Source organism: Carcharodon carcharias, chromosome 28 (assembly GCF_017639515.1).
Source record: "Carcharodon carcharias isolate sCarCar2 chromosome 28, sCarCar2.pri, whole genome shotgun sequence".
In the NCBI taxonomy this organism is placed as follows: Eukaryota; Metazoa; Chordata; class Chondrichthyes; order Lamniformes; family Lamnidae; genus Carcharodon; species Carcharodon carcharias.
The window spans coordinates 13,587,789-13,609,684 of NC_054494.1; the positions used below are offsets into that span (position 1 = coordinate 13,587,789).

Consider the following 21,896-nt stretch of genomic DNA (forward strand, 5'->3'; position numbering starts at 1 on the left):
TGAGGTGTTCTGCAAAGTAACCACCCAGTCTGTGTTTGGTCTCCCTAATGTGGAAGAGACTGCATTGTGAGCAGCAAATGTACTACTTTAATTCAGTAGGCTAAATAGATCAGTTTCACCTGGAAGTCTAGATGGGGCCTTGGACAGAGAAGGGAGGAGGTTAAAGAGAACATATTCTATTTTTTGCACTTGCCATGCAAAGAGGAGTGGGTGGTCTATGATTAAAAAGTGAAGCAGGGTGTTGTGGTGGGAATGTTCCCTGCTGAATGTAGAAAGGGGAAGGGGAAGGAGGTTGGTGGTGGCATCAGGTTGGAGGTGGCAAAAAATGGTAGATATATTGTGCTGAATGTGGAGGTTGGTGAGGTGTCAGGAGAGGACAAGGGGGATCCTCATCATAGTTCTGGGGTGAGGGTGAAGAGTTGAAAGCAGAGTGTGGTAAATGGGGGGAGATACTTGACTGGCGGGGTGGAGCTCTATACTTCTGTAATAAAACAGAAATTATACTGCTGTAATAATACTTGAACTATACTGCATGAAATACTTGTTAAAAGTGCTTTAAAGTGTTATCATCTGTCAAATCAGTTAGGGTAGGTCAATAGGCCTATCCAATGAGTTCGGGACACAGGAAAGAGTTTGTGTAGTTTACCTCATTCTAAATGACAATGTGGCTGCAGCAGAACTGCAACACATATATCATTCATCTTTCAGTGAATTATGAGGCCTGTGGTAAGGCCCTTGGGCCTGCTCTACCATTCATTAAGATAGTGGCTGGTCTGCTACCTGAATTCCACTTTACCAAGCTATTCCCCATATCCCTTCCTGTCCCAACTATCCGAGAAAAGGTGAGGTCTAGAATCCTTCTTTTGATAAAGAACACACTGCACTCTCCTCCTCCACTTCTCTATTTTACTTACCATCTTCACCCCACCAATATTTGTTTCCCTCTACCCTTCTTCTTCTCACTCTCAATGTCTTAATCTCCTCCAGTGTTAACCAGTCCTTGCCTTCACTTCTCTCTCTAGCTTGGCTTTTTAATTTTTCCCCTTCAACACATTTTTCAATAGACAGCCCACAGCGATGACTCAGATGAATTTGGATTGTGAAGTTTGAATATGGAAAATGTGTATGAGTTTTCAACATGTACTGTTCAGGTAGCTATACCATGGTATATTTTTCTTTAGCTTCCAGCATTTTCTGTTCAGCAGATTTTCTTCAAATGATTTTGAAAAGCAAGCCAAATTTCAAATGCTTTATTGAGGTAAAATTTACACTGAGCTGTTAAAAAAATGAAAAACAGCTTTCTGGTTACACATTTACCGCCACATTAATTTAGAGTTCTATAAACTTAAGTATATTACGCCGAGAGAGAGAGAGAGATATATACTGGGGTTGGAGGAAGAGAAACGGGTACAGAAACTCCATGTTAATATTCAATTTTCAAAATGAAAAACAGTTGAATTTTGAAGCAACCCAATTATCCACCTGTTTTGTTGCCAATTAGACAAGGTCATTACATAGTGGTGAGCAATTTGATGCGAACATTCATACAATCAAATTACTGGGATTAATTTAGGCGCTGGTCTTTCTTTCCTCTGTTATCTCTGTAAATGTTTGTCTCCAGTTTTCTGGCACCCAAGAGGCTGAGAAGATGGGAAGGGAGTGAGTGCATCCAATCATTTCAGCAGCACAAGGAGCACGTTGACAATAACCCAATCACATGGTGTTGGGGTGGAGGAGTGGCAGAACATAGGTATGGCAACCAATGTCCCAAATTCACACTGATTGTGCAAATTCTCAAATTGCTGCATTTTTTTGCAGCTGCAATGCCAAGTGGCCCTATTACATTCTGGGAGTAGTGTGCTACCTGATTGAGCCTCTACAGCAGAAGAGACCAAATAAGTTCTGAGAAATCCACTGTTACTCAGGTTTGTTCTATTGCCTCTCTCTAAAATAATAATCAACACTGTAGCTCATTTCCAATTCACATACCTCCTGTGTATTCGTTGATTCTCTCCTGATTATTGCACTTTAGTCTCAATTAGCACCTTCAACCTCATTCTTGGGAATTTTCTGGTTTTGAGCCCTTTAAGCTAGTTTAGGTCTATTCTAAATATATAACCAAAAGATTCCAAAACCACCTAGGCTTCTTTAATGAATACTTCCAGGCAGTAACGCTTTAATATGTTAAATATTTCTTTATCCTTTCAATCAAGTTTACATGCTTAAGAGATCTTGATTCTCTTGACAATTTGCAGAAATAATTTATTATCCCATTTGGCATCTACAATGGGACTTATTTCCATCTCTCTCTGCCCCTTCACTTGCCCTTTTTGAAAAAAAGGTGGGTTTGGTAGTCTGTTTTTTCCAGTGATTTTTCTGATCTTGCTCCCTAGAGTTGGAGTTTCACTGATTTTTCATATTGTCTTATTAGTCCATCTCAGGTTTGTCTCACACTTAGCCCTTGGGTTGCTCTTAACTGAATAGAACATTCTTAGAAAGTATTCCATTTGTCTTCAACTAAAGTTACCTTTTTAAAAATAAAAAGCTACTAAGACCCTCTGCCAATTATTTGTGTGCTTCCCCCAAACTTGAATTAATCGTTTTTAAAGTTATATACCTGAGTATTTGGTTGAACCTGGTTCAAAATTGTTTGATGGTGAAGACTGACCCAAAAATGCTCGCCAACCAATGACTTTATAACAGTGGGCCGCAAATGGATAGCACTACTAACTTCAGCACCATGTCACCAAGGAAAAGAGAGGATTAATGCATGAGAACTTAGTGATAATGCATCAACATGCTTCTGAAATGTCAAAAGTTTAATAATCTGTCAATTCACCCTCATGCAATTACAAAGAATATAGAAAAGAACAAGACTGTTGTTTTAAAAAAGGTTCATCAGGCATTTCATTGCACCTAGGGCCAATGCCAAAAGCTGACAAACCTGACATGCTTAATCTTACAGAAATATGAAACATTCTTCCAGTGTCCCTTTGTCATATGCAATTTCATTCTGAACATTTACCAAGGCCTCATGAGATAGACAGGGGGAAGAAACTTGCCACAAAACCTCCGCAGGATATGGCGTCATTACCAGTATCCTGCAGTTTTTGAGCTACGAATCTTATCAAATAGATCCGAGCAGCTCAAAGCAATCTGGTTACTACTGTGAAAAGTGCATTGTCGCAAATCTAACAGGCAAATTTACAAGATCAGATGCTACACTGGTTTGCCTGTGTAATCTGCAAAAACATCATTGCAATACAGGGTGCTACATTGGACAATCCCATGTAGTTCAAGTCAACTAGGAGGTGCCATATCTTTATGACTTTACTTGCTTGTACTCAAGCTGAAGACTTGAAGCCACTCTACAGGGATTACCATACAGATGGTTTACCATACTCTAATAAAGGGATTAGATTTTTTTTAAATCATCAATTTTTACACCTGTTCAAAGTGTTTGAGGCAGGATTGAAGGGAACTTTGAAGACAGATAGCAGTAAGTTTCCAATAAGGCTTACAGAATTCAATGTCCTCACCGTCCTAATTGCTGCACAAAGTGAGGGAGTCATGCAAATAGGAAACATGCAAAAAAACAGTTTTAAACATAAATATAAATTGAAAAAGTTACATCCTCAGACTTTACAGTTTTAAATGGAAATTCTACCTAGTAGAGAAAAGTGCCTTTTAAAAAAATGGAGATCAATGAGAGTTTTACTAATAAAGTTGCTTTTGTGTTTTGGGTGTTCTGCCCTGTTCACAATGGAGGGTGTATTCCATAGCATTAATTTTAAAAAATGCAGCTGCACAAGTTATTTGAAAGTCATGATTGCCAGTTTTAATTTCTGTTTTCTGCACCCCACCCTCTCCTCCCAACTTTAGGGCAATACCCATATAGCTTCCAAAATAAAACTGCACTAAGGGCTTCCACTGATGTGACTGATTACTCAGGAACACAGGGCCCCCAACTGCACTGCTCCATTGTTCCTCTGAAACCACTGTGCTATAATAAAAATATGGTATGAACCACAGTGGCATATTTGCTAAGCAAATGGATTGACAAAGGAAATGAAAAACATCGCAGCCAGGAAAAAGTAAGCTTTACTCTAGAAATTATTTTCCATGCATGTTTGCAAACCCTCTCATCCTCTCTTCCATGTATCCTTTAGTCATCTCCACTTTTTACAAGGTTGTCCTGTTTGCACGTGTCTTGATGGCATTCTCTGATGCAAGTTAGATGCACTTTAAGTAAACAGAGCCCCAACCATCACCAGTATTCACTGTGTTGGTGTGCTATCGTAAGGATATCTACCCCTCCAACTCATTCTCTTGAAGTTAGTGACTCCTGCGGACAGCCTGCACTTGTCCAAGTTGTCACTCTTCATATGCAAGTCTCCTCAGCAAGCTTCAGTCAGCTATTGTACCATGACTGGCATCACAGTAGAGCCTGATCCTGACTTCTGCAGGTGAATTTTACAGCAGGGTCAATGAACCATAAAAAATAACTCCTGTCAAATGCGAATTATAGTTTACCAATTAAAAAAACACTCTGGTGCAGCTTTTTAAGATCTAACTGCCCTTAAGCAATATTGTTCTTTTTTGCCATGTGCATATCAGGACCCTAAATGATACAATTTTGACAAGTATGCTACAGTTAACTTGTAGACATTTGGAACAGTCAGACTCAGTGAAGACAAATGGCAATCCCTTGGTGAAATCCATTCTGTTTGAGGATTGAGGGGTCAAATATGCTGAAGTATCATACCCCCAAATGGCAAACAGGCTTCCAGAATCTCTCTCAGTGAGAGTGTATGTCAATTTAATGAAACTGAGGGTTTGTGAGCTAGGGACCACAATTCGGATGCAACACAGTGAAAAGCTCCTCCCTTCAAGTAATTGTAACATGGCTCCCACCTGCCAGCAGTGTGAGATCATAAAATTTTCTGTAAGCCTTAATTTTGACTTGTGGGTTACATTAGTTATTCAACCTATTGACTAATTATGGCAGTTTCTATTGTGGAATTAGTGTTCCAATGGTTTAAAAAGTAAAAAGGAAAATAATATTCTATTATATGTAAACGTTTGATATGTCTGGCTGGGAAAAGGGCAAGAGAGGGTTTGAAAAGGACGGACGGTGCCCACTCTATGTGAAGGTCAGGCCAGCCTCGTTATACACCTTGAAAACTTTCTCGATAGCGTTGACATAGGCAGCTGTTCTCAAATCCAGGCCCAGGTTATACTTCATCCCTGTGCGCATGATTTGCTGTAATGGAGGGAAAAATAAAATTATGAAAGAATGCATGCATACTTAATTTAGACTCTTTTCATTCTCATTGGGGTACAGTTCTACAGCTCTGGCATTCCCCTGGCACGTCACTCTACTAACCACTCTAAATGCCCACCCCAAACCGATAATTCAAAATGAAAGCCACAACAGCTGACCCTAATCCTACTTGCACCCTGATGTCCAAATAGCTGCACCATTCAGACTCTGCCTGCCAAGGGACCAGCTCACTGCCCAGTGACTTGTGCATGTACAAGGATATTGGCAGAGGACCAAATAAAATTGGAGGGAGAAGAGATTGACAGATGATTTTTCTCCAAGTACAAGAGATCTATTTTTTTTAGAAAAGGTTTTTGATTGCACTTTGCTTTCCACAGTCAAATACCAATTTATAGTAGAAAACAGTTGCAAGAGATTTCAGCAAAAGGAAAGACGCTGCAAGACAGAACTGGCCTTGTTTTACAAGCAGCCATTTACCAGCACACAGCTCTCAGTACTGAACAGAGGGGTCTTTCTACAGAGCAAACATTGCCGCTTAAAATTTGAATAGCTCAACGTTTGATGATTAACAGCCATGGGTGATTTGGAAGAGTCACATGATCTTTAAACAAATCAGGCTTCATGAAGCGCTCTAATTTGTCCTCAGCAACACTGGACGGACAGGAGGGCATGCCAAGTTTACATGCTGGCTGTTTTCAATATCTTGTCAAGTAACTCAATGCTTTCACAAATTTAGTGCAAGGAGGCCATCAAAATGGCCGGTGCCATCAAAATGTGTTATTTATGTTTGAGTAATCTCTGCTAATGGTGGGGCAAATCCCAGACAAGCAGACTCAGTTGGTGCAGCTTTGTGGGCTGCTGTGGAAGCATCCATCCCCCAATGTTGGGAATGTAACTCTTTGTCTAAAGGGTTTATAAGGCATGGATGACTAAACTCAAGAAGCAGCAGGTCACATAATAATGAAACAAATGCTTAGTCATTTCCCTACTTTCAAAGGGAAGTTAGATTCAAAAGAGAGTAATAAAAAGCATTCTATCTTAAGCCAATACAAATTAACTGTTTGAAGTTGAGTGTCTCGATTTCCATTTTGTGAGGAAGCAGTACTGAAAACAGACCTAGGAAAGACAAACAGGTTTAAGGAGCACAATTTTTAAAACTAATCAGAAATCGAGCAGACTGCAGGAGGCAAGACACTGGAGATTCACAGGGTATGGATAGCCTGTAGGCCATCTAGGTGACACTTATGTTTTAAGAGATAGTACTGACAGTGCAGGAAGAACTTTACCCGGAATCTGATATGAGACAAGATTTGACATGCAGACTCGAGTCACAGTTTGGGTGCACTCAGTGTTCCAGAATCTTGTCCTTTATCTTGGTGGAAATTGCTTGGAATTCTATGTCAACCAAATTTCAGGGTAACAGTGGGGTTGTTACATTCTTAAACAAGTCAGGTTGTATGCAAATGGAGGATTATGCATTCACTTGTGGCATTTGGTTTAATGAAAATTCATTAGCAGGCTCAAAAAGGTATTTTCTTATGAGGAGAGGTTGGGTAGGTTGGACCTGTACTTATTGGAGTTTAGAAGAATGAGAGGCGGCCTTATTGAAACATAAGTTTATTAGGGGACTTGACAGGGTAGATGCTGAGAGGTTTCTCCTTGTGGGAGAGCCTAGGACCAGAGGGCATAATCGCAGAGTAAGGGGTCACCCATTTAAGACAGAGATGAGGAATTTCTTCTCTCAGAGCATGGTGAATCTGTGGAGTTCTTTAGCACAGAGGGCTGTAGAGGCTGGGTTGTTAAGTATATTCAAGGCTGAGATAGATATATTTTTAATCAGTAAGGAAATCAAGGGTTATGGGAAAAAGGCAGGAAAGTGGAATTGAGGATTATATCAGCCATGGCGCAGTAGACTCGATGGGCCGATTGGCCTATGTCTTATGGTCTTATACCTAATGACTCCAGTATTAACTCCTATTCCTACTCTCATGGTTCTGAAGGGAGCACTGGTCAGAAACTACTAACGGCATAACTCCCATTTTCAAATTTGCAATCCCCAAGAATGTGGTTCCCCACTGGAAAGACAGGATTAGGGAAACAGCTCTCAGATATTAAGGTGCAGAAGTGGAAGAAATGTACATTGTCTTTTTATAAAAAAAAACAACAGATGTGTGCTGGCCAGAAATGTATAGAAACATAATTCAGGAGAGCTATCTGTTTCATCTAAAACTGGGTGCAGTTCTATGTTAAGAAAACTTGGAATTATATAGTAATTTATAGGGTTTCAGAATTTTCCAAAGTGCTTCACAGCCAAGTTAATACTTTGTGTAGCCACTGTTGCAATGTAGAAAGGGCAACAATCAATTTGTGTACAACGTTCTACAAACAGCAAATAAATAAATGATAAATAATCTGATTTAGCGGAGATTGGGGATAAATACTGCCTAGGACATCAGGAGGGCAAATAGGGCCTCAATTTAATCTCTCATCCAAAAGATAGTTCGTTGGTAGTGCAGCACTCCCTCAGAAATACAGTGAAGTTTAATAGATGGAAGACAAAAAGCCATCTATTTAAAAGCAGGTCATGAGCTAATTTTAAAATTATGAAGCAGAAAATCATGTCTTGTGGGACCAATTATTATTCTATGCGAATTACCGGGAGAGACAGGTACTTTGGTGAATGCAATACTAAACACCAAGAGTCATACTGCCAGAGGCAAGGGCGTTATGCAATGTCTGAAATCACAATTCAACCCAGTGTTTCTCACACTATTACATAAAAAAAGTTTGTTAGACTTGCATGAATAGCCCGAGCATAATTTGTCACCACACCCATATGCTGCATCATTTGCTGTATTGTGGCACATACCCCTGTGTGTGCCTCAGCTAAGGGGCATAAGGGAGAGCTGGCATGATGATAGCATTTGTGCCTCTGAGCCAGGTGGTTTTGAATTAAGCCCCAATTAAGAGACTTAAGTGCAATACTGAAGCAGTGCTGCATTGATGGAGGTCCCAACTTTCAAGTAACATGCTTAATGAGATATGATGAAATGAATGAGCAGCTAGCCGCGTGCAAGCAGACAGTAGGAGTAAAGGACAGTTAATTCAGGATGACAGAAGGTGGCTCCATGAGGACTAATGCTGGGATCAGTGTTGTTCATAATGTTATGAATAAAATATTAAGGTTATGTTTTGGGACTCCCAAGGTAAAATGGAGGAATGAAGGGGGTCACGTGACATGCTGTGAATTTTACTCAAGAAGCCTGGGTGGCTTGGTTGTTAAAGATTAAAAGGGAAAGATGATGCAAAATGTTCACACCTATAGCCAATGGCAAGAGCAGTTGTGCCAACTGTGGCTAGATTTATTAGTCTTCAAGTGTCATAGGGAGGTTTTAGGAATGTCAAGTTTTATAAATGGTTATACTTCAAACTGTCTGCTTAATTCCAAGATAAAATAGAGCTGGGGGTCTAGAGGATAGCTAATTAGCATTTCTATCTGGATACAAGGTCCATGCAATTCATGTTGCCATAGAGACAAGCTTTGGCAAGGGAAATGTCATTGTCGCCATTGTAGTACTGGGTTACAGGGTTGCTAAGATATCCCTGAACTCTCAGACACATGTCAGTCTGTAGCTGAGAGCACAGGGCAGGAGATACAGGCAGCCAGTCCTGCACTTGAGCAGAGAAAATACTGACTCTTTTGTTCACTCTGCAGAAGACAGTGGCAGCTCATATTGAATAGACCGAGTTCGTGTGGATTTAAAAGGAGGCTGGAAGATTTGCCATGCTTGGGCTAGATAGAAGAAATCTCCAATGTAATCCTCACAGTGGAAGTCTGTTCTGGGATTAGAAGTTACCCAGTTGGGAAAAGAAAGGAGGCAAGTCCTCAGGAGCTGAGAATAACTTGGAACTGGTTCCTGGAGAATGAAGTTTCCACTTAAGGGACAATGTAAAGTATAACCATAGTGTAGAGTTCTTAATCATGTTTAAAGCTAAATGAGGGACTTTCTCTGTAGTTTAGAGTATAAGTTGCCTACTAAATTGCATTTAGTCAATGTTGCTTTTATTCCAGTAAAAGTCTTAAAAACTTGAAGCCTTGCTGTGTGATCCAGTCAGTCACTGGAAACAAATATTTTTTAAAAACTTATCGGTCTCTATAGGGATTGTAACAAATAATTTATAGGAACAATTTAGACCTTGGAATCAAAACACAATATGGAGGAAGACTGCAGCAAATTACAAGACAACATTAATGCATTTTCAGAATGGACAAATAATCGCCAAAATAAATTTCAACACAGGTAAGTATGACATTTTGATGAGAAAATGAAGAAACCTATTCCAGTACTTGGAAAAGAATCAAAATGGGGCGGAGGAACAAAGATCTAGGAGCACAAATACACAGATCACTAAAAGTAGTGACACAGGTCAATAATGCCATAAAAAAAGCAAACCAAGCACAAGAGGGATAGAAAATTTGACATTACATTAAACATGTATTGAACCTTGGTTAGACTACATTTGGACTACAGTTACCATATTATAAACTGGATATGGAGACATAGAATGGGGTGCAAAAAAGGTTTACAAGAATGATATCAGAAATGTGGGGGTATACAATCAGGAGAGGATGAACACACTGGATCTCCTTTCTCTGAAGAGAAAGCTGACTTAACAGAGGTCTTTAACATTATGAAAGGTTTTGAGAGAGTAGACAGAATTCATGCTGCCATTTGTGGGGAAGAGCAAAACTATGGGCCATTAATAGACAAGACATCACCAAAAAAATTAAATAGGGAATTCTGAAGCAGCTTCTTTGCCTAGAGTGTGGTTAGAATGTGGAATTCATTGCCACAGAGTAGTTGAGGTGAATACAACAGATGCATTTAAGGGGAAGCTAGGTAAGTATATTAGGAAGAATGGAATGGAGGGTCATGCTCAAAGCTGGATGAGAAAAGGTGGGAGGTGCTTCGATTGGAGCACATAAGCCAACTGACTGGTTGGGCTGAATGGTTTGTGTGCTGTAGAATCTCTAATTCTATGTTACCAAAGCACCATATTCCAGTTCAGGTGTATACAATAGATCTCAAGATGAGATTTGAAAAGGAGAAGGGAAATAATTTCTGTCCCCTGGGCAACACTGGTCCTTCAACCAATGCCACTAAAACAGATTGGATTATTTAGCATTGTTATTTGAGGGACCTTGCAGTGTGCAAATCAGCTGCCACACTTTCCTAGCAGTGATTATGCTCTAAAAAGTTTGTTATTAGCTGTGAAGTCTTTGGAGTGCCTTGAGGGCATGAAAGACACTATATAAATGCAAGGTCTGTTCTTTTCTAAGTCAGGTATGGAACTCGAGGTCATGTGGAGAAAAGGCAGGATTAAAATCCCTTAAAATTCCATGCTGCACAAGGTAATATTGGTAGTTTAAACCTCTTATGGTAGCACAGAATTTAGATCACAGAGTGTAAACATTGTACAGATTCCCAAATGGGCTATTCTACCTTCCTTTGCACAACTTATTTCTCTATTTGCATACCTTTGCTGAGCGTTCCATGGTATATGCAAGTCCAGAATGGACAATGTCCTTCTCAGAGGCACCCTGTGGAGAGAGAGGAGCACATTAGCCTAGAAAAAAATAGCAATTGTGTGTGAAAATATATAAGTAGCTTAGTGCAACATGCAATCTGGCAGAATGAATTAGGATACTGTTGTTCTAGAGGGAACAAGTTATCTTTAGAACGGATGTTGCCCATCTTCTCAGACTAAGTCCCGTATCTAGATTTCCCCCAGTGTCTCTCAAAATAAGGTGACAGACGGCAGACCTCATGTGGAATAGACTAACCTCAAAGATAATTTTACTTTTAGCCTCAACTCTGGGGCTCAAGTTTTAAATCACCCTAAATAACGTAGTTCAACTTTTGTCCCGTCTTCTTTCCCAGATTTTACTCATTTTAATTTAGAACAATCTGATTGCTGCTTTCAATTCTAGCTTTTAAAAAAAAAAGCAAGAATGTAAAAACTAAATTGGGTTACAAAGAAAATTACTTCTGTTCTCATGATCAGGGAATACAAAAAAATGTTGTGAATAAGCAAACCTGGGCTTTGACAACATTAGTTGGATCCTCTGACGTCAGTTCCAAGATTAGGATTTGTTACTCCTAGAAATTATTTTATTCCCAACTGATTTTGGATTTGGATTTTATTCATAAATTCATGACGACTCAATACTTTCCTCCACTTCATGCCTTCCCACAATGATCTCCAGGAGACAATGAAGCCTTACTACGCTGCAGATCAACGAGCTTCTCTTAAGGAAGATCGCAATTAATTATCCAATAGAATGGCAACCCTGCTGTAGTGCACAAGGTAACAAGAACAAAAGTGCAGCTCTCAAAGATTTATTGTTGCAGTCCTGGTGCACTCTGTTTTCATTCAGGTAAGGCTGAGGATGTGACCAGTATGAAGAGAAAGGTTTGCATTCACTCCATTTCCAACTCGTCAGATCTTCAGGAATGTCAAGCAAGTTTGGACATGGAGTTTCTATAACTAACTAGTTCTATGCTAATTTAGTAAGGAAAGAATTGCCTTGCAATCAATACAAAAACAACCAGCAAATTTTTCAGTGAGCCACTTGTTCTTGGAAATTATTTTGACAAAAGTAAGTGAATTCTACAGACTCCGACAGAACTCAAGAGACCTACAGTACACCTGCAGTGTATGTCTACCAGAAGGTGGATTGTCTCTGAGGCTGACTCCTCACATGGTCAGTCACTGAGCTGAGCCATGTCGCCACCAGAAGGCATCACGCAAACGTCAAGCATTTTCCCACAGGAACATAGGAATAGATCATTCAGTCCCTCAAGCCTGTTCCATCATTAAATAAGATCATGGTTAATCTGTATCTTACTCCATTCATGGGGTTTCACTCCATACCCCTCAATATCCTTGGCTAGCAAAACTTTGATTTATTAATTGAACTAGCATCTACTGCTTTTTGAGTTCGACACTTCCACATCTTTTGTGCAAAGTGTTTCCTAACTTCTTTCCTAAATAGCTTGATTTTAAGATTAGGTTATATACTTCCCCACCAGTTAAAATAGTTTCTCCATCTGCCCTTTCAATTCCTTTCAAAATCCTCACAAACCCCAGAACAAATCACGTCGCCTTCTATATTCCAAACAGCACAAGCTTCATTTACGCAATATCTCCTCATAATTTAACCCTTGGTGTTGTGGTAATATTCTGGGAAATATGCATTGCACTCCTTCCAAGACCAAGGGTAATATATTTTTTCTGAAGTATGGTGCCTAGAACTCTACACAGCATTCCTGTTGTGATCTAACCAAGGCTTTATTTCACTGCAACTACACAAAAGGAGATGCTGACTGATCAGACACCTTGGGGTGTTCTCTCACACTTTCTAGTCTGAACTTACTGGAGAGAGTAGAACAGGGGGTAACTTTCCTTTCTGATGGTAGTCGGACTTGAAACTTCTTATGGTGAGGTAAAATAGGACAAAGGACCAATAAGTAAAAATCAACAAGAAACCAATTTTTGCTTGTCACAACCCGATAGTTTAGGGGTTCCCCAACTGTGGGTTGCAACCCCCCATTGGGATCATGGGACAAGCAACTGGGGTCACAAGCTGAGGCAGCAATGACTCAACAACTCCGCTCTCCCATCTCGCCCCATACAACCCCACTCAATAAGATTTTCTCTTCCCCCAACCTCCCCAAATTTTCACTCTGGAATTGTCGCAAGTGTGAAGCATTAAAATAGGGTCACAGCAGGAAATAATCTGGCAAGCACCACCCTAGTTTATATACATGAACTGTTAAAGCTACAGATTAGATTATGTCTGGTCACAGAAGAGCTACTTAAAATACTTTATAGAATGACCCAAATGTAATTCCTTTTCATGTATATTACATTGAAAGTAATTTTGACATACCAAATTTATAAGGAATGCCTGCCCTGAACAGAGCTACTGCAAAAACTCCTATTAAAAGCAACATATCCAAATGTAACACAGATTTGGCTTTTAATGCCAACATTTATGACACTTCTTTTTCTGAGCAAAGCATAAAAGTTGCTTCAAATTAATTATAAATGCTGGAGGCAAGTCTAAACATCTCACCAGTTCCCTACAACTCATTATAAAGCAATGCAGCCTTCGATCAACGCAGCGAAATGTTATGCGCAAACATGTCATGCGTTACAAAAGGGTTAAAGCAAACTTTGAACTGAAAAGCTTTGTGTATCTGTAAGGAACATTAGCCACTGGTGATAGAAACAAAATATGTGAACAGCAATTATGATGAGATGCATTACTAACTGCCAAAGTTAGTTCCAGCCAGAGGCAAAAGTGGAGCGGTCTGTCATGCAGGATCATTGGAGAAAGGAAGGCTCGTTAGCACTTCTACCAATACAGGACTCATTGTTGATTTAAATCTATTTAAACCACCAAAGTGATTGTAATTTCTCAAACCAGACTAAAGGGCAGTGGTGGAAGTTAGCAAATGACAGGCCTTTATTTCATATCCAATGTCAAGAATAAAACACCTGCCAATTTTCCAGCTCTTTTCATCAAACGAGAATGGTATTATTGTCGTGGGCTATTGCAGAGCATTATTAGAATGGACTCACAGGAAAGTTAACACACAGTATGGAAACAATAAACATCCTGAGGAAAGGGCATATAGCATTCAAAGCCAGGCAGGTGGACGGAACAAAAACTGCTTTTTGCATGGCAACCTCTCAGTCATGACAGTTGCATGGCTTGCATACTGGGTTCAGGTTTCATGGATCAGATATTATACAGACTTCCCTTTACTGCTCTACAGTTTAGTACATTCATTCAATGGTGAATTCACAAAGTTTTCGCATCGTGCTATCTCAGAACCTACTGGATTTGAAACCTAACCCATTACGTGAGAGCACAGAATTGGCACACTGAACTGGTGGTTAACTCTGCAGGGCACATGCCAAAATGATAATCCCTGCAGTTCAAAGCAACTAACTGCACAAATGTGCTTTCACATGTTTCTGACGTTTCTTCAGATATGCTCCGAGTGCTAGGTTGAAACTTGCATGAAACATTCAAAATCTGCTTTATTGCCATAATGGAGATCTGCCACTCCCTCTGGCCTCTAGGCAACTGACTCTTCCTTTCAACAAGGAGACTGCTTCATTATTGTTACAACACATTTTATTCAAGGGAACTGAGCCCAAGTGTTCACTCCAGAGTGAATTATGATTTTGAATGCCACAACATGCAAGGACTAAGAAAAGTAAATTTATGATGTGAGAGTGAACATCACATGAAATACAAGTTTGAATCACAACCTTGACAATAACTGTTCACAGGATTCTAAGCACTGGTGTGCAAATCATGCTCTACCACTGAGCATGACATCTAGCAAGATGATGTGCACAGACTTATCCTGCTTTGAACCTCCTCATGAAAACATGCTTTGAACCTCATGAAAACAGACCGGAAGGAATAACAGGGAAAAAATAGAGACATGTACACTGATAACACCCAGCCCTACCTCAACACTACCAGCTCCACTGTCTCTAAAATGTCAGATAGTTTGTCCTCCAATTAATATTGGAAAAACCAATGCCATTGTCTTCAGACTCCGTCGCAAATTCTGTTGCTTAGCTATCGACTCCATCCCTTTCCCTGGCAACTGTCTGAAACTGAACCAGACCATTTGCAAACTTGGTGTCATTAATTGTGCCCGAGATAAGCTTCTGAATGCATATCGGCGCTGTTACTAAGCCCATTTATTCCCAACTTCACTTCCATCTCAGCTCACCTGCTGCAGAAAACATCATCCATTCAGTTATTAACTTTAGATTTGATTACTTCAATGCACTCCTGGTCAACCCCCCGCCTATCTTCTATTCAGTGAACTTGATATCATCAAACTCTGCTGCCTGTATCACAACTCATACCAAGTCCCATTCACCTATCACCTGCACTCACTAAGCTATTTTGGCTTCGTTAAGCAATGCTGTGATTTTAAAATTCTCTTGTTTTTCAAATTCCTCCACAGCTTCTTCCCTCCTTATTTCTGTAGCCCCCTCCAGCCCCACAACTCCCTTTTGCGCTCCTCCAATTCTGGTCTCTTGTGCATCCTTGATTTTAATTGTTCCAGCAATGGCAGCCATGCCTTCAGCTGTCGAGGTCCTAAGTTTTATAATTCCCTCCCTAAACCTCTCAGTCTCTCTTTCTTCCTTGAGGATGCTCCGTAAAACCTACCTCTTTGAGTAAGCTTTTAACCAACTGTCTTGATCTGTCGCGATATCTGTGTGGCTCAGCAGCAAATTTTTTTAATAACTCCTATGAAGTGCCTCGACACGTTTTACAACATTAAACTAGTATATAAATACATGTCATTGTTGTTTTTTTGATGTTTGGAATTAGACACCCATAATGTGCACAAGAATTAGGAGGAGGAGGCCATTTGGCCCCTCAAGCCTGCTCCACCATTTAAGATTGTGCTTTATCTGATTGTGGCCTCAAATCCACTTTCCTGTCTGCTCCCCATAACACTGGACTCCCTTGCTGATCAAAAATCTATCTAACTCAGCTTTGAACATATTCAATGACCCAGACTCTGCTGCTCTCTAGGGAAAATAATTCCACAGATGAACAACCTTCAGAAAATAGTTCTCTTTACCTCCATCCTAAATGGGAGACCCCTTATTTTTAAAACTGTGTCCCCTGTTTCTAAACTCCACCACAAGTGGAAGCATTCTCTCAACATCCACCCAGTCAAGTCCCCTCAGAATTTTGTGTTTCAATAAGATCACCTCTCATTCTTCTAAGCACCAAAGGCTATAGGCCCAACCTACCCAGCCTTTCCTCATAAGATAAACCTCTTTATCCCAGGAATCAGTCACATGAACCTTCTCTGAACTGCTTCCAATGCAATTATATCCTATTTTGGAGACCAAAACTGTACTCAGTACTCCAGAAATGGTCTCACCAACATCCTGTACAACTGTAGCAAAACTTCCTACTTTTATACTCAATTCCTCTTACAATAAATGCCAACATTTCATGTGCTTTCCTAATCACTTGCTCCACCTGCATACCAACTTTGTGATTGATGTACTAGGACACTGAGATGCCTCTGTACTGTACTGTTCTTTAGTTTCTCTCCATTCATTTGTCACTCACCAGGTAATTTTTCAAAGCAAAATAGGTCTTCAAAACTTGTTTCAAATGGTGGTGTTGGGGGGGGGGGGGGGGCGGTGGGCGTAGAAAACGAAAAAAGGGTGTGTGACTAAGGACTGAATCAAATTGCTTAAACTTCACAATCTTCCTGGACAATATAGCAGATTTTCCACCCTGAAACCTATGCCAATGAAATCCCTGCTAGTTATCAACATTCTTGAGTGGGGCAGGGTAAATGAACTGCTAGGTGTCTAATTTATTGTCAATTTTACAGATCTCTTGCAGGTATAGCACCAAAATGTACAAAATACATTTGCATTGTTTGTTCATTATATTTAACACAATACAAATCTAAACTCCTCCTCAACAAGATCCACTTCTACTTAAGTTACCAATACAATAGAAGATTTGGTTTTCGGCCTGTACTTTGGTAGCCCTTTTTTCCCCTGACCGTGGCACATTTTTTATATTCAGCCATTTCTTATGGAATGGAGATGAGGTTTAATTGGAAAAAGAAGGCAGTGACTTGCTCTTTCACCTTCCACAACACCCCTCCATTCAACACTATATTTCACTTTGGAAGAATTTTAGAGAAGTTGAGTAATTTCAGACAGGTCTAGTAAGAGTCCACTGATCCTTCTACATGCAATGAACTCAAGAGTTGACGTTTTGGTTCTAAAAGTGTTAAGTTATGAGGATAGATTGCATTCCCTCGTGTATAGAAAATTAAGTATTTTCTAATTGCAGTATTGGTAATTAAAAGCAATGGCTTGTGGAACTGTACACTAGCATTAGTCACTGCACACTTCACATTCCAAAACCTAAGAAGTTAAATGGGTTACATTATGAAGACAGAGTCCATTGACTAGGTTTGCAATCCTTTGTGTTAAAGATTAAAGGTGATTTGGTTAGAGTATTGAAGATCATTAAAGGATTTGAGAAGTTTAAAAAAGCAAAATTATTTCCTCCAGTGGAAAGTTCAGAACATGGAATGTAACATTGGAATTAGAGCTAGACCATTTAGGGTGCAGTCAGAAAGTATTTCTTCTCAAATGATTGTGGAAATCTGGAGCTCCTCAAAAAAAAAACATCGAGGCTTGAGGTCAACTGAAAATGTAATAACTGAGATGAATAGATTTCTATTAAGAAATGTTTTTTCCAACAGAACCAAGGTGGGTAGATGGAGTTAAGATACAGATCAAATGTGATCAACAATAGTGCAATGTGGAGGCACATGATGGAAGTTAAAATGAATTACCATGACAAAGCATGGAGCAAGTCAGCCAGTGAGACTCAATTCCCAGGGAAGAGTACCAACATTGGCAAAGTTGATCTTGGGTCTCTGATGGGTATAGTGCAGGAAACAAAAAAGGTAGAAAAAGGGAACTTCGTTTTTAAAAAGGATAAATCGCAAAATTTCAGCAGGGTTCCTTCCTACCTTCATTATCAGCTGGTGGACTGGACCAGTAATCAGGCTGGAGAGATGTATCTTCTTTGTAAAATACACCGGAGAAGTTTTGCTAAAGGGCACCAATGTGCAGGAGCATGTGGGGTTGTTCCTGAGACTCACCACTCAAACTTTCGATCTTGGTTGTGCCATTAGGGTGGCATAGTGGTAATGTCGCTGGACTAGTAATGCAGAAGCTCAGGCTAATGCTAAGGGGACATGGGTTCAAAGCCCACTAAGGCAGCTGGTAGAATTTAATTCAGTTAAGAAAAGCTGGAGTTGAAAGCTAATTTCAGTAACGGAATCCAAGAAACTACCGATTGTTTTAGAAACCCATCTGGTTTACTAAAATCCTTTAAGAAGGAAATCTGCTATCCTTACCCAATCTGGCCTATATGTGACTCCAGACCCACAGCTGTGGTTGACTCTTAACTGCCCTTTGAAACTGTTGAACAAGCCACTCAGTTCAAGGGCAATTAGGATTGGGCAACAAATGCTGTCCTTGCCAGTGATGCCCACACACCATGAAAGAATAAAAATAAAGGTCAGGTTTCATGGACTGTAACCATCTGTCTGCAAAGGCAGTGCCTGCATAACTGGTTACCACACCTAGTTAACATAGATTGTATATGTTCTATAAATGGAACATTCACTGCCCAGCTTTGAAGGAAACACCCTAATTTTGAACGAGCTGGCTAAGAGTTTAAATATACACAAATTGTGCCATTAGCACTTGGCAATCTTTATCTAAAAATTCAGGTGAGAATACTTGCATTCCCATCACTTAAACGAATTGCCTACATCCTTTATTTGTTCTCTGCTTGATATTCAGCTTTAAAAGCTTAAAAATGAAGGGAAATGATTAATAAATAATTAAATTGCTTGTAAAGCAATGTGCACAGCACCCAAAACAAAATAAGGAAGCTAGAAGCATTAATTCCTGGAGGAATCAGATGTGGTATCGCTAACTGAAACATGTTAAAGAAAAGGATCATCAGTTAAATAGTGCATGGTGCAATATACTCAGGGCGGTCCAAATTCATTATCAGTAGGTTATCTATATATACCACAGTCCTCTCGAATGTGGCACACACCACCACTGCAGCTGCCCAGGCATGGAATATCACTAATCGTTAAAGAGGAATAGAGGAACTGCATGCAATTAATTTAGCAAATTCTCTCCCATGCAAATGGTCAAACATTTTCCTTCAGCATATCTAATTTGCTACTACACCCAGGATTTGCTGAACCAACAATAATTTCCGAACACAGGGTTAGCATCAGAGCAGCTTTATTCCTCTTCAATGCATAAACTTCCATCATCCTTAAGATATTAAATATAAAATCTGCTGTATCAAAAATAAGGAGATCTTTCAAGGTCCCATTTTCATTCGTTTGCTCTGTCAAAATCCTTATCCTGATCGGATCCAGGATTATATACTTTGGCATTAGGATTACGATATTTTTCTGTTTTCACTTTACTCTTCTAGGCCCTATTCTGCGATAAGCCCAGATCAGCGTATTTGTCTGTTAGATTTGGAGAGCTGGAGGCTCAGGGATTGGCGGGGGGCTAGGGGTTTGTGCATTGGGGTAAAGAAGAGGAATAGTCCAAGAAACTCACCGCTATTCTGGCTTGGAATTCTGCAGTTGGTACAACTGGTATGGTGCCACCATGCTTGCCAAACTTCCTCTCCAAACTTTCCTGGACAGACACTAAGGAGAAAATGGAACAGGATTACTGGCTAGGCAGAGTCAAAGTTCAAATAAGAAAATATGCGGAACTGTTGCAAGATAGCAATTGCTCCTTCCTTCCACAAGCTTCCACATTGGCTGAAAGATCATTGTTGGACAGCAGACACAGAAAATTTGAGCACTTTGCGGGGGCGAGGAAGTGAAGACAGTTTTAAAACCTTTCAAGTTAAAACATACAATTTACAATAGAAACCATCAGAATAGAAGGCCATCAGGCCTTCCTCATTGCTGGTGGTTTTTGTCAATTGTATTACAAGTTCAGTGTGTCTGAAGCCTTCCCAAAATAAATTTTATCATAAAATAAAATCAAACACTGCTAAAAGCTTAAATTTGATTACACTTTCAATCTATTATTCTTCAGTTTTCAAATCCATTATCAATATCAACAGTTCCTACAAAAGTAACAGAAACCACATCTGGTATTCAATAATTTGCTAGCGATAATATTCCAGCCACCATTACGCTTCAGTGCTTATTGTCACCACACCCAATTTCAGAATTTTACCTATACGGATAGGGCCTACAGCCAAGTATCTGGATAAAGAAGCATTTCATTAACTGAAGAAATGATTTTGGTATTTATGGGTAACCATGGAATGGGTGGAGGAACAATAATATATTGCATTCAAGGCAATGATCTTGTATCTACTCAAAATCTTTGACACTGGGACAAATCAGCAGATTTCACAAAGCGTTTGATAAATTCAACCCTTGCACTATCTTTATGTTCTTAGTATAAAAATCAGCCAGCAAGAGATCTCACTGACTAGCTGCCCTCTACTCCCAACGTCCAGTAAGGATAGTTCAAACTTTATGTGGGCGCATTTTAGCCATCTTGTTCTCCCTCGCGCAGTTTCGTCCTTGGTGTCCTTGTACCATTCAGCACCAGCAATTCAAAGATCAGTTAATCTAACCCAAGGTCTGAACTGATGTACCATTCCTCATGGAAACTTCAGGACAGCAGGAGCAGTTTGTTTCTGACATTTTTCTGGCAGGGATGTGGAGGGGAAAAGGAGGATAAGAATCATGTCCACTTCCACAGTGCTCAAGTTAATCATAAGAACTCGGGCAGCAGGTGATTTGTGTTACCCAAGCTTGACTTCACCGAATCATTACTTTTAGATTTATTGCCATTGTCGCTCCTTTTCATTTCAACCACTAGTTTTTTGTTATGGGCCTTTGCCGTTGACCATGGTTCATCAAGTTGAAAAAAAATCAATAGCAATGACTCTTTCTGCTTTGGACCCTGTTTGCAGACAGAGCACCACTTAGAATGGACTTTTCAGGCATTGTTTCAAAGACTGCCATTAACCTTATCTTCTCTGGAGATCTTCTCTTCATGGTCTCCAATGCACTTTTACTTCCTTCCCAAGATCCACAAACAGGACCACCCTGATAAACCCAGATTGTGCTTACCACACGGAACTGATTTCTTCCTACTGCAATTATTTTTCGTCTTTGTCCAGTCTCTTCCCACTTACATCCGCAACTCTGATGCCTTCCAACACTAATATTTTTGAGTTTTCTGATCCAATCATGGATGTCTGATCCCTCTATATCTCCATCCCTTTAACAGGTTTTCTTCCACACACCCCACCTGACTGAATCTGTTCTCACACTGAGCGACTTCTTCCATTCCGCTCACTTCTTCCAAATAAACAGAAGGTGTTGCTATGGGATCCTATAAGGGTCTTAGCTATGCCTGCCTTTTTGTGGGATATGTGGGACATTCTTTGTTCCAGTTCTCCCAGGTCCCCTCCTTCACTTCTTTATCCAGTACATTGATGTCTATTAATGCAATTTCCTACTCTTGCCCTGAACTGGAAAATTTAATCAACTTTGCTTTCAGTTTCCACCCTTCCCTTACCTTCAACATGGTCAATCTCTGACTCTTCCCTTCCTCTACATCTATTTCCGGGGATAGGCTTTCAAACAATATCAGAGATAATCTGAGCTACCTTGACTACACCTTATTTCACTCAGTTTTTTGTAAGAACTTTTATTCCATTCTCTGTTTCTCCATTGCATCTGTTCAGATGATGCAATCTTCCACAACAGTGCTTCCAATAGGACTTCCTATGTTGTGATAGCGATCACAACATGGTACAATTTAAGCTTGTTATGGACAAAGAAATAGACAAGTTGCAAAAAACTGTTTTGGATTGCGGGAGAACGGGTTTTAGTAAAATAAGACAGGATCTGGCCAAGGTAGACTGGGGACA

The 21,896-nt window shown here is 39.9% G+C and overlaps 1 protein-coding gene across 1 annotated transcript in view; it reads right to left on the reverse strand.

The window, feature by feature from the left end:
• Positions 1-1,235: 1,235 nt before the first annotated feature.
• The window catches only part of glud1a (glutamate dehydrogenase 1a), an 88,800-nt gene continuing 68,139 nt past the window's right edge, over positions 1,236-21,896 (reverse strand). Inside the window, exons 11-13 of the mRNA XM_041176213.1 lie at positions 19,544-19,635; positions 10,824-10,886; positions 1,236-5,263 (exon numbers count right to left, since the gene is read on the reverse strand). Of these exons, the coding sequence (XP_041032147.1) occupies positions 5,144-5,263; positions 10,824-10,886; positions 19,544-19,635 (275 nt within the window). The 3' untranslated portion in view covers positions 1,236-5,143. The remainder of the gene's footprint in view (positions 5,264-10,823; positions 10,887-19,543; positions 19,636-21,896) is intronic.